Source organism: Amphibalanus amphitrite, unplaced genomic scaffold (genome assembly GCF_019059575.1).
Source record: "Amphibalanus amphitrite isolate SeventyFive unplaced genomic scaffold, NRLGWU_Aamphi_draft 000819F_arrow, whole genome shotgun sequence".
Taxonomy (NCBI): domain Eukaryota; kingdom Metazoa; phylum Arthropoda; class Thecostraca; order Balanomorpha; family Balanidae; genus Amphibalanus; species Amphibalanus amphitrite.
The window spans coordinates 156,922-169,981 of record NW_024882313.1 but is presented as its reverse complement, the minus strand read 5'-3'; the positions used below and the strand labels follow the sequence as shown (position 1 = coordinate 169,981).

Below are 13,060 nucleotides of genomic sequence, written 5' to 3'. Positions count from 1 at the left end.
ATAGTTCAGCCGAACTTTTGAGGCGACAGACTTTACTAAACCCCAACCCAGTATCTGAGGGGTCACAACTCACGTGTCCCTCTGAGGGCCGCAACACATGTTTCTTATGTCCCTAACAACGTAGGGTCCTTAAAGGTAGTGTGCCACCTTTGAAAGATTTCCCATTTTATTTTTCCTAGGATAAGAAGCTTCTGTTTTTACCTAATATCGCAAAAAAAAATCAAAAATGGGCCTGGAATAGTGCCTTTTTCGCCTAAAAGTTTATCGGTTTTTCGATATATATATCGAAAAACCGATAATATATATATAACAACTGTAGTGGGCTGACGTGCAAACAGGCGTCGGCAATAATCGCACATGTGACAATAAGCAAAGGTCATTATAGAGTTACGACGTACGGGAATGAGTTATCAGCTGTCTAATCGTAGACAACACAATGTCAAGCCTTAAACTGTAAGCCTGTATTGGTATTGTTTCTTTTATTTGGCTGTCGAACATTATTTATGGTTTGAAATATGATTTTATGTAAAATAATTGATATCAAAGGCCGTCTCTTAAGTTATGACCCCATTTCACCACACGCAAGTGGCAGAAATGACAATGATCAGCTGACGCATTTTTCTTGGCCGAAGTCAGAGCGCGCGGCCCGACGCACCACCACCGCACCACAAAGTATGAGCAGAAGCCGCGCCCAAAGCCAGGGCCCCGGTAACGTGAGGTAGCCGAGTCGGGGCAGCGTGCGCTGACCCAAGCCGGGGCCGCAGCTTTGGGCGCGGTCTACCGCATCCCCGCGGGCAGCCCCGGGCTATCACATGACACCGGGAGGACGCGCGGCCCCGGCTTGGGTCAGCGCACGCTGCCCCGACTCGGCTACCTCACGTTACCGTGGCCCTGGCTTTGGGCGCGGTCTACCGCACCACCTAACAGGCGTGTTCGAAACCGCAGGAGATGATGATGAACGGGTTTATCGAAACTTGATTGGATGAGCATATCGGTAATAGCGATTTCAGTGTGTGCATTTATTGTTCATAGTGGTGTGAAATGTGGTTGGGGTACGACCGACAACCCGTCGGGGCGAATTTCGCACTGGGGTACTCAAAATTTGAAGAATTTAAGACGTTTCCATGAGTTTTGAAGGTATGGATAAGTTCTAAAAATCCGGTTCTCCTTATCTGGACCATTAACTCAATACGGTCCAGGAAAGCTGGCACACTACCTTTAAGGATTCGACACAGACCCCGACGGTTCACACTGTTATTCGAGGGCTCCAGGCTCACCCTGGGCCTAGTCTCTTAGCGCCCGCCGCCCACACTGGCTTCTGAAAGCTCGTGTGCCCTAAAGGGCTTTCCGGGCCCACCTTAGGCTCGGAAAGCCCTAAAGCACCACATACACGTAAATATTTGGGGTGACCCACGCCGATCTCCGGGATCCTAAGCAGGCTTCTGAGAGTCCACACTGACCCTCAGTGGCCTGAAATGGCCTGGAAGTCGCAATCCTATCTCTAAGGGATCCCTTGCCGCTATGCCGTGCGTAACTTTTGGTTCCGTTAAATATTTTTGGTCGCGTTTGCAGCGCTTCTCTTCACTCGAAAAACCAGAAACTTTTTGTTCACACACGAGTGAACAAAACACTTCTTCTCACTGCAGCAAGGATGAATGATGTACTTCCGATTCACACTTCCGACATTCTCTCTCAGTCTCCGCCGAATGCCCAATTCTTAGCTACAATCGGCGGCTGGGATAATAGGGTGACCGGTTTTGCAAAAAGTTTCGAAAAGTTTTGCTCTCCAGGTCTAATCTAACGTATTTGGGGGTGCTGATCAAGAATCCGGCGGAAAAATATAAAATTCGATTTTTTTTTGACCGCCCCGGCTCTTTGAATATTTCCGGTTTTCTCAATTTGTGCATGTTTTTGAATAATATGATGAATGTAATGAAAATTTATTAACAATGTATCGCTAAATGCATGTACCAGTCGATTCGGCATACAGCGGCGTCGAAATCGGCACGCCGCCTGCTTCACCGGCCTCGCAGGAAAGCATAAGGCTCGGAAGGTTTGCGTTAGTTACCCGATTCTCTCCATAGATGGCGCTGGCGTAGCCGCCCGCCGGCCGGTCGTTGCCGTGCCGTTCACAGCCCCGGCAGTCACTTGCGACCGTCGTGGTCGTTATGCTACGTCTATCAAAGCACGACAGAAATGTTCACTTCATTTTTATGTTACTTCAGACACATTTTAGACCTAATGTTGAATTGGATAAATGACTATCGTGAATTGGCGAAATAGTGGAGTGCGCTCGGGAGCCATTTACAATAGCGAGGAACGTAGGTGGATTGATCTGAGTAACATATGACACTGCGTTCACGGTTGATATGAAGTTTATTCACACTATGTAGTCGGGTGACATGAGAACAAAGTGACTAACATACCTTGTGTACGACAGGCGACACATGGATGAAGCTAATGCTACTTTTTCATTTTGTTTCGGTAGGCCCGTTTGTTCATAGCGTAGCCGTCCTGTCGGTCTGCGCCTGTTACAGCTGTGACTGATTCGGTGGTCAGCTTTACAGCCCTTCCGGTGGATTGGGTATGGCAGGGACCCCCGTTTTAAGGGGAGTCTGTAGAAAGTCGCGCAACTCATTCTCGCTCATGTGCCGTACACAAGGGGGCTCAATGTCTCGGCCCTCGTCAACCGCTCGCTGCACGTTAACCAGTTCCATATAGTTGTTCGCTTGAACGTTAATTTCCGGCAGCCGGAAGTGCCGAATGGGTTGCTGCTGTGGCGGTGGGGGTGGCAGCTTTGGCGGCGGTCGTGGCGGCGGTGCCGGCGGTGGTGGTGGTGGTGGTGGTGGTGGTGGTGGTGATGGCCGCCGCCGTTTCAGACGCCGCTGCTGCTGTTGTGGCGGTTGCGGCGGTGGCGGTGGTGGTGGTGGCGGTGGCCGCCGCCTCTGTCGCCGCTGCTTCTGCTGTGGCGGGGGCATGGCATTAGGGCAGATGCAGTCCGCATAATCCAGAGCATTCGTCAAAAAAGGCAGCGACAGGAGCAGCCGCCGTTCCCGCCCCCGCCACAGCAGGAGCAGCGGCGACAGAGGCGGCGGCCATCGCCACCACCACCACCGCCACCGCCGCCGCCGCCGCCGGCGCCGCCGGCGCCGCCGCCACAGCAGCAGCAGCGGCGTCTGAAACGGCGGCGGCCATCACCACCACCACCACCGCCGGCACCGCCGCCACGACCGCCGCCAAAGCTGCCACCCCCACCGCCACAGCAGCAGCCCATTCGGCACTTCCGGCTGCCGGAAATTAACGTTCAAGCGAACAACTATATGGAACTGGTTAACGTGCAGCGAGCGGTTGACGAGGGCCGAGACATTGAGCCCCCTTGTGTACGACACATGAGCGAGGATGAGTTGCGCGACTTTCTACAGACTCCCCTTAAAAAGGGGGTCCCCTGCCATACCCAATCCACCGAAAGGGCTGTAAAGCTGACCACCGAATCAGTCACAGCTGTAACAGGCGCAGACCGACAGGACGGCTACGCTCTGAACAAACGGGCCTACCGAAACAAAATGAAAAAGTAGCATTAGCTTCATCCATGTGTCGCCTTACTGGGATAAGCCCTATGCATTTCACGTAAAACCTCGGCATGCATGCGTGAATAGAGGTTTTAGCGAGGTGATCCGATTCAAATGGAGCGTTTTTCACCTTCTTCTGGGTAATGATCATGAGCGACGAGAGTCTGCACAGGGGCCGTCTGCAGTGCGTCGGCAATCGCAGCCACTGTAATTCTAACGGTCGTTTTTCTCCAGAAATTTCAAAATTTTGATTTTTTTTTTGTAAAAAAATACATGCTATAGCTAGAAGGAAAACTTTGTCACCATCGGATTCCTCGCACCATTGCGCGTCGAATGATATGTAAAACGAGTGAGTAACGGCTGGGGAAAGGCAAGATTTAACACAAAACTTGATTTTGCCCCCCCAACCGAAAATGTCTGGCGACGCCTATGGGCGCCTGCATGCGAAAGAGGGGCGCCTGTGTGTGGGACGAAAAAGAAACATTTATGGAGACGTCTTTGAAGGCGATAGCCTCCGAACGCCAACACGAACATATGAGGGCTTATAGCGTTGCAGGCTCCATGCGACAAAAAGGGGCGCTTGATGGCCGATATGCGAGAGGAAATTAGTTGGTGTAACATTTATCGGGGGCGGTTTGCCGTTTACAACATATGAATGTTAAGGGAGGTCCGAGATTGGGGCCTGTAAAATTGCACTGTCCGTATGGGCGGTTACACCCCTAGTGCTAGGGCGTATTTTGCGTTTTTTTTTTTTACTGGGGAGATGATTATGACCAGGAACAGCACTCTGCAAACTTCTATGGGCGCCTGTATAGGGGCGAAACTGATTTTCCAGTGCAGGGACGGCCATCGGCATGGTAAGGGGCGCCCAGCGGGAAGGGGCGCTTCAATATCGTTTGCACCCCTATCCTAGAATACCTTCCGCCGCCACTGGTAGGTACGTTTTTCGGCTACTAGTGTCTGGCAAACCTAAGAAAGAACGGAGTTAAAGCGCCTAAATCACTTTGCGCAGTTTTGCACGTGTTTTGATCACCTTGAATACATGGTTCGAAGAAATTTGTGTGAAAAGGTGTGACAGAAAATATGCCCTCACAATATAAATGCACATGCATGAACAGCCGCAGCACTTTAAATCCATTCTTTCTTAGGTTTGCCAGACTATGCATATACAGAGAATATCCTGAAGAAAGCCTGTCTTCCTGCTATCAACAAGACGGCGACCATGGGCTCCTTTCTTCAGCGGCGCATGGTGCCACACAGGTCGGACAGCATTGTCACGGAAGACAATGATCGTGCTCATTGGTCTACCAGATCGCACACGTAGTGCAAGGAGCATATTTCCAATTGCTGGGCGAAGGGCACAAGGCTAGAGAACAACCCTGATCTAAATCCAATCGAATTGCTCTTGGGAATTGTGCAGCAGGAACTTGGCCAGACCAGACCTCCCAGCGATCGCTGGGACGCAAGACCTTGGGCCCAGGACAGCTCCAAAAAACGGTCAAGAGGACGTGAGCAAACATCAGCGCCCTCCCTCCCCAGCAGGGCGCGGATTAAATGCCACTTTTGCAGTCCCCAATGTAAAAAAAAATGTCGATGTTCTTCCAAATGTCACTGAGTGCTAGTCAACGTATGTACATAGGCGCTCGTGAGGGTGTTATCGGCGCCATATTCTGCACAAAGGCCTCAGGTTAAGTACCTGGGTGATGTCTCTATCTTATATCGTCGAGTGTATTTACTAATAGCTGCCCTAAGCCCTAACCCTGCTATCGGTGACACGACTCAAGCAGCCTGCACACTGCATGCTGCGACCAATCTGCCCCTGTGCAGTTGTCAGGGACTGGCGCGTTTCAACCCCGAGTCCTTAACCCTCGCCGGCCGAGGGGGGGGGGGGGCGGGTGCCGCCCCCCCCCCCCATAGGGTTTTTTTCGCGATAGCTCCGAACACGCTGGCGATAGAGAGCTGAAACTTGGCATACCTGACCTTTGATCCAAGCCGCATCTTTTGACACCAACCGCATTTTTGGGTCAGGTCAGGTCACTGACCTATGACGTCATAAGTGAACCTCTGCACGGTCTTCAGATGTCGCAACTTCGCAACGCCCTCACTGCCAGAGGAGATGTCACAGGGAAATGAAACTTGCAGGATCTAGTATCCATTATGAGTCCCACAACTTGTATATCTCGGATTTTTCCTAAAGGTCATATGAGGTCAGGTCATTTTCGTGACCTCACCATTATAAGTCAATGGGGAAAAATTCAAACTGCTATTCTGGCGCCGGGAACGATCTCCAACTATCTCAAGCACACAGAATCGTGATTTGATGCACTCCTTGCAAGGTTAGATGCGTCACTTTTGCAATGTTGACCTTGCGTGACGTCATTTATGACGTCATCAAGGTCATATTAGTTTTTCGTCAATAACTCTTGATCAAATTGAGCTAGCGAGTCGGGAAAGCCACCAATGGACTCAGGAAGACCTGCCAAATCGAATGATATGCGACATGACCCCTTTCGACCAACTTCGTGACCTGGGGGTGCTGACCTGACCTTGACCTGAGGTCAACACTCCAAGTTGACCTGACCCGGACAAAAAGCATATCATTCGACGCGCCTGAGCGAGACGAACACGATGCTGCCAAAATCGGCGCTCTGCGGCCGTTTTTTGCGAAGTTATTCACCAAAAACTGAACCGTACCTTGGGGCACTTGACCTGACCTCAGAGGTCACCGGTTGACCTAGGACCTTAAAATCGGGTACCAATCTCTGCGTCTCGTAACGGCGCACACGCTCGTTTTTTCCGCGACGCGCTAGCTCCACCAGGGGCGAAACGGCGAGGGGGGGGTCGTACCCGCCCCCCCCCCCCCTCGGCCGGCGCGTATGTAGAAAACCAATAGGTCCGGCGAGGGTTAAAGGAAAAGGGCCACCTTTAACATGGGGATTGAAACTGAGATAGCCATCTTGTAGCCCGTGTCCGAAAACCTAAATGTCTACCTCCTTACGGCCGATTTCGGCCTCCATTCGTAGTTATCGGCAATTTTAAAAGAAAATACGCCAGGAATGCGTCCTTATCCCAGGAATGCGTTCTTATCCGACAATACAGCCACCCGCGGCGAGGCTTTGGTTTTTTACCAATCAGCTCCAACCAGCTCAGCTTTAACCAATCAGCTTATCTGACACAATCCGACGAGTCTGTCTTCTGAACGCTGATTGGCTTGAGTGTGACGTCATCGCTATGCCATCATACAGTAGGTGCCGTAGAGAGTATCAACATAGTATCAATATGTTAAATAGTTTTAAATACTTTTTCGCGAATTGTGCACTTCTGGCACCAGTTTTAAAAAGAAAATGAAAAATAATAATGTCAAAATGAAAAACAACGATATCTTCATATTTCACGAAGGTGGCCCTTTTCCTTTTCCTTTCCTTTCCTTTAAAGGAAAAGGGCCACCTTCGTGAAATATGAAGATATCGTTGTTTTTCATTTTGACATTATTATTTTTCATTTTCTTTTTAAAACTGGTGCCAGAAGTGCACAATTCGCGAAAAAGTATTTAAAACTATTTAACATATTGGTACTATGTTGATACTCTCTACGGCACCTACTGTATGATGGCATAGCGATGACGTCACACTCAAGCCAATCAGCGTTCAGAAGACAGACTCGTCGGATTGTGTCAGATAAGCTGATTGGTTAAAGCTGAGCTGGTTGGAGCTGATTGGTAAAAAACCAAAGCCTCGCCGCGGGTGGCTGTATTGTCGGATAAGAACGCATTCCTGGCGTATTTTCTTTTAAAATTGCCGATAACTACGAATGGAGGCCGAAATCGGCCGTAAGGAGGTAGACAGATAGGTTTTCGGACACGGGCTACAAGATGGCTATCTCAGTTTCATTCCCCATGTTAAAGGTGGCCCTTTTCCTTTAGGAGGTGGACAGAGTCCACCTCTTATTCCTAAACAAATCAGCCCAATATCCACGTTTGCAAGGCTTCAGAGGGCCTGGGATTGTCCTTTTGGAATGTATGGACGAGTATCCGCAAGAAACTGAACTGAAAACCATACCGTCCGATACTAAGTCCGTCCTCTCCACTGACAACATGGTGTCAAGACTGGAAACGTGCACACTTCGTCAGTCAAGCGAAAGAATGGCTCGAACTTCGAACGGGTGATCTGATTCTGGAGTGGTGAGAAGTGGTGTGAGCTACTATACAGCAAGCCTCCACGGGAATGATACAGTCTCTGGTCGCCGACGAATCCCCAGAAGCTGTTTTCATGCAAGGAGGCGCACGTAGCGAAAGTCATGGCCGAGCTCTGCATCGCAGAGAAAGAAGGGCAGAATTCGAGCGCCTCCTGTAAGCAAGCGACAGAATTGCTTGAAGCATGGTGCTGTTTTCTTCGAGAAAATTGCACTGTTTTTATCGTCAGATCATTTGGATAGGTAAAGCTTGTAAAAACTAAACGTGAATGGCGTCTTAAGTCATCCGTGCTTTGGACAAAGAAAATCGGTAAACGGTCCTTGTTTGCTATCTACACGAGTGACATCGTTGGCGTCGTCGTCATGTGATTACTGACGTTTGAACTTGATACAGCTATCATCAGCTCGGAGCACTGTCGTGCGATTGTAGCCGCAGACGGCCAATCTGCACTTGCAAAGTGCTGCATACGGGTGCGTTTCGCAACGGTCCAGGGTCGGTGTCAGCCCCTCCCAGGCCCCGCCCGGTCATGGAGGGCTGCCGACGGCTGCTCTGGTGGCTGGTGACGTCACTGGCCTTTGTCTCTTGCCTGGGGGCTGACGGGCCGGAGGGGATCTGCGCCGTGCCCTGCTGCACCGCGGAGCCCAGCTGTGCCGAGGCCAGCCGAGTTACCTGCGACTGCGATATGGACACCGTGAGTACTGGGATATGTATTAGTGATTTTACTCAATGCGGTATTGGTATGCACAGTTTACTTCACACGTAAAATAAAACGGTTTATAAGTGCTGATTAAGCTGAAATGAAGTGCAGAAAACAATGAACTTTTTTAGATTTAGGTCCTTTCGGTCTACCAACACATTTTCAGAATCGGAAAGATGACGGGAATTAGGGGGAGTCATTGGTTAGGGCGGTCACCTCGGTGCGCCGTCGGGGCTGACGCCGTCACATGGCAGTCCAATCAGTCAGGCTAATGGCCACCCCAACACACGAGGGGCCTGCTCCTGACGGAGCTACCCACGTCACATTTGATGGAGGTGACCGTCCAGTACGGATCTGGAGGTTGAGGCGTCAGCGTGGAAGAGAAGGATTTGACTGCCATGAGGATAGAAAATGGCGGAACGCTGAACAATAGGCATAGATGAAAGTTTGATATAACAACAATAAACCTGGGAACGTTTGATATAGTACAGGTACTGAGTAGCCGAAGGTTTGTTGTCAATAGTTAAAACACTATTTGCTAGAATTGTGTTTTTCTATTGAAAAACAAATCTGAGTTCTCTGACCATTTTGCAAAAGTAGGCGAATTCTAACGTTAGACTTGTAATTGTTTCAGATAATTTTTCGCGGTGATGGACCGGCATCTTTGCAAGAATTGCTCGTTGTAAAAGCCAAGGCTGTCATTATCCAGGGAAACGCCTTCAGCAGCTTGACACAGCTCGCGAACTTCAGCATCCGCAATACTCACAGCGTAGTCATAGAAAATGGAGGGATGGCCTTGCAGAATCACTCGGCGCTGACGCTGTTTCGCATGGAAGACATCGAAAGCGTTCAGATTGACAGTCAGGCCGTAAGTGGATTTTGGGGAGAAGGTGTCAATGTTGAGTTGGTTAGAATTGCCAAACTTCACGTCAAGAATGACGCCTTCCGACTCGACTCCGAAACTCTGGGGCCCAGATTGATGCTGCAGGACATCAATAAGCTAGCCTTAGGTTCGAGAGCATTTTCGGGGCCGGTCGCCGAAATGTCGCTGAATAATGTTCTCATGGAGGTGTGCCCTGGTCAAAGTTTTGGCGGTGAAGTTTCTAACACCATTTTCAACAACGTGAATATCACCGATGCCAAGCCCGAATGCTTTACTGGAGCCGACACCATGAAGGCATTCTCTATTCAGTCCAGTCGCATAGAAGTTCTTCATCCTGGGGCGTTTTCTGGAAAGCTACAAAAGCTCAGTATCAGTAGCAGCGAAATCTTGACATTGCACGAGAAAGGCGTAAATCTGACAGTGGGAGAGCTCAAAGTCACTGATTTGTTTGTTCAGATACTGAATCCGAGTGGATTTTCAGTTATGGCAAACGACTCGATCCACCTGGAAAAGGTTCGAATTGAAAGACTCGGAAAGAATGCGCTGAACAGCATGCTCATCAAACCTACGCCTTCAGGCTTCCTTCCGCCGGTCAACATCCACCAGATGGATATCACCGAGGCCGAGCCGGGCTCGCTGACGTTCTCTGAGTGTGCCGACGTGGCCGTCACAGACCTGAGAGTGCGCTCGATGTCGACAGGTCTCTGCCCCACGGAGAACCTGACACGCGCACTGTGCGCCGGTCCCGACAGCGGGCCGCTCAGTCCGACACAGGAGGCGGTCTTCTGGCAGCTGTACGAGCAGAGTCTGTGTGACCAGGACGCCCATTTGCCTTTCCCAGAGGTAGCTGGCAGACACCGGTGTGACCCAGAACGCCTCCGCAGCCAACTGGCCGGTGAGACGACGGACCTGGAGGCCGCTCGGGCCTTCGGAGAGCACAACCTGCCAATCCGAGCCTTGATCCGAGCCGACGTAATCAAACCATCGGGCAGCGGTCCATCCCACCCATCTACTGCGGACGCAGGTGGACATGATGCAAAAAATCAACAGCACAATGATGGAAATGGAAGCCGATATCCTGCGACAGAGGTCAACAAAATGGAGAGAGCAGAGACTCCGGCTGGCAAGACAGAGGGCACAGCAGCAGAAGAGAAAGGCGCCGCCCGGGCATCTAGAGTACAGCTGACACCTGACGACGCTCCGACACAAGTATCTGGTGAAGGGGAAGCTGCGCCTCACTCCGAGAGAGATAAGCGTCAAGACGGAGGGCCCGTCGTCGCTTATTCAGCTCAGCTGAAGATGGAAGGAGAAACGCACATTCAGGAGAAAATGGAAAAAGAAATTGACATCGAGGGCAAAACGAAAGAGGACGGGGACTTGAAGAGAGAGATGGGGGATGAAAGAATTGACGTTGGTGGCAACGCAAAACAAAAAGTTGAGGACACGGGTCCGAATAAAACTGCCAGTTCAGCGGGCGGGAGCTCGACGTCCTCCAGCGACGCCGGGGCTGCGGATCTGAGCATGTCGGCGGCGCGGCACCAGAGCCGGCTGATGCTGTTCCTGGCGCTGGGCGTGGTGCTCTCGCTGACCGCCGTGCTGGGCGTGGCGCTGGTGGCCGTCCTGGTGCACCGCAGACGCCGCCGCCGCCGCGAGGCAGCAGCAAAGCCCCCTCCCGACATCGTCCAGTCGTCGTCGTCGTCGGCCGTCGAGGCGGCGCTGATGGTGCTCGCCAACCGGGTGCTCCGTCAGGGCGGCGGGGAGGGCGCGGAGGTCGGCGGCCAGAATCAGCAGGGGTCGGGACGCGCCACCGTCTACAGCCAGAACGTCTATGAGCCGATCCGGCCGGAGCTGGTGCAGCTGCAGCCGCTGCCGCAGCCGCAGCTAAGGCCGCTGCCGCATCAGCAGCCGCTCATACGGTTCGATAGCTACGACGGCAACACGGAGAGTTTCAGTTATCAACATCTGCTTGATCGCTAATGGTAATGGTAGATATAATAAATAAATTTGCTACCATTTTTATGAAATAAATAAAAAATTGTAAATTTGCCTGTCCCGTAGCTCAGTTGGTGGAGCGCCGGACTCCCGTTGGTGAGAGCCCGCGCGGGTTCGAGTCGCTCCGGCGCTCGATTTTTGAGACTCCTGACAGAGATGGTCTGCGGTTGGTGGGAGCAGCCGCAGCCTGTTGAAATCAGTTGAGTGGGACAGGCCGTGTCCGGCTTTGAAGGGCACGTTAAACTTTGGCATCTAAAATTCTCCCGTTACCCGGAATTGCGTGATCGGACGGTAGGGTCGGGGTCTACGCAACAAGCTCTGCTTAGCGTAGGCTCCAGCTCTGTCATCCGTCCATTCAAACAGATTCGAACTAAATTTATATTTAAAAGAAATGGTAATGGTGGGTGGGGAACGGAAAAGTTGGAACACGTTAAGAGGCATGTTCTTTTATGATAGTTAGGTACTAATGAAGTTAATGGTGAATTTGGGTGTGATTGCTGAGTTTAATTTTCGGGAAATCGGTCAATCGAACTAGATCAAACCGTTGTCAATAATGCGTTTGTCAATAAATGTGAAGGGCAATGCTAAGACTGGTCTGTTGATCTTAAATGTGTGCTAGGTTTCTACTCTAAGTGCATAATTCATCAGGAGTGCATTAAAGGGACCCTCCCACCTTCAAAAAAGTTAATGAATTGGCATGAAAGTGATGTCGCTCGGTTCAGAAAGAGCAAAAACGAATATCTACCAAATTTCATCGAAAAATATTCACCGGTTTTCAAGATATTCGACTTTTACTTTTGTTTCCTTTTTGGGATCTCCGCTGTTCCTAGCGACTTTATTTGAAAGTGCGGCATTTGTTGCGCGCAAAGCAGCATATACCACCGCGTGCTACAAAACGTTTTAGTCAAACGTTTAACGGACGTTCGAAAGCCTGATGACGTCATCAGATTCCCGTAATGGTTAAGAGATAGGGACCACGCTGGTCCCACCCTGCAAGTAAAGAGAAGAAATTTCTTTAACACCATAAAGCTGCGGGGGTTGCGACCAGGATAAACGGTGGTTTCTGAGCCTGGCCGCAAACTTGGCTATCTCAACTCAAAACTAATGTTAAGGTGGGAGGGTCCCTTTAATGGGATTATTAGTGGGATTTAATCAGGAGTGACAACAATGTGCGTTTACTTCGATGACATGATTGAATATGAGGATAAGACATTTCCAAGCCGCTTATGGTTGCTGTGCGCTTAAGAAAAAAAAAATAAACAAAAAGGCGATAAAGCGATGAATACTGAGTCTGTGCTTAACCCGCGCACCGACGGGGGGGGGCGGATATCCGCCCCCCCTGAGGTTTTTCGCGAATAGCGGGAAAACCGCGGCGCGTAGCGCCGCGAAATTTGGTATGACTATTCCCTTATCAATTTTACACATGGTGTGCAAGTTTGAACCTCCTACCTTTCAAGGTCAGGTCACCAGGTCACTTTGAATGACCCAACCTCAAGTCACTTTTTTGCAACTTTGTCACCGTGCCAGAGCTACAGTAGATGTCGGAGGCCTTTGAAAGTCGCAGGATGTTATTAGGTCATTAGTAGCTACAATTTGTATATCTCGGAATTTTGATATCGGTGACCTAAGGTCAGGTCAATTTCGCGACCTCCCCATTATAAGTCAATGGGGGAAAAATCAACTCCCTGTTTTTACCACTAAAACGGGTCGGAATGGCCCCATATACC

General features: G+C 50.5%; 1 protein-coding gene across 1 annotated transcript; it reads left to right on the top strand.

The window, feature by feature from the left end:
- Positions 1-8,156: 8,156 nt before the first annotated feature.
- Positions 8,157-12,634, top strand: LOC122366612. The gene is made up of 3 exons (XM_043339061.1): positions 8,157-8,452; positions 9,093-11,988; positions 12,460-12,634. The coding sequence occupies exons 1-2, from the start codon at positions 8,288-8,290 to the stop codon at positions 11,316-11,318; spliced, it is 2,391 nt and encodes a 796-aa protein (XP_043194996.1). The 5' UTR covers positions 8,157-8,287; the 3' UTR covers positions 11,319-11,988; positions 12,460-12,634.
- Positions 12,635-13,060: the final 426 nt, after the last annotated feature.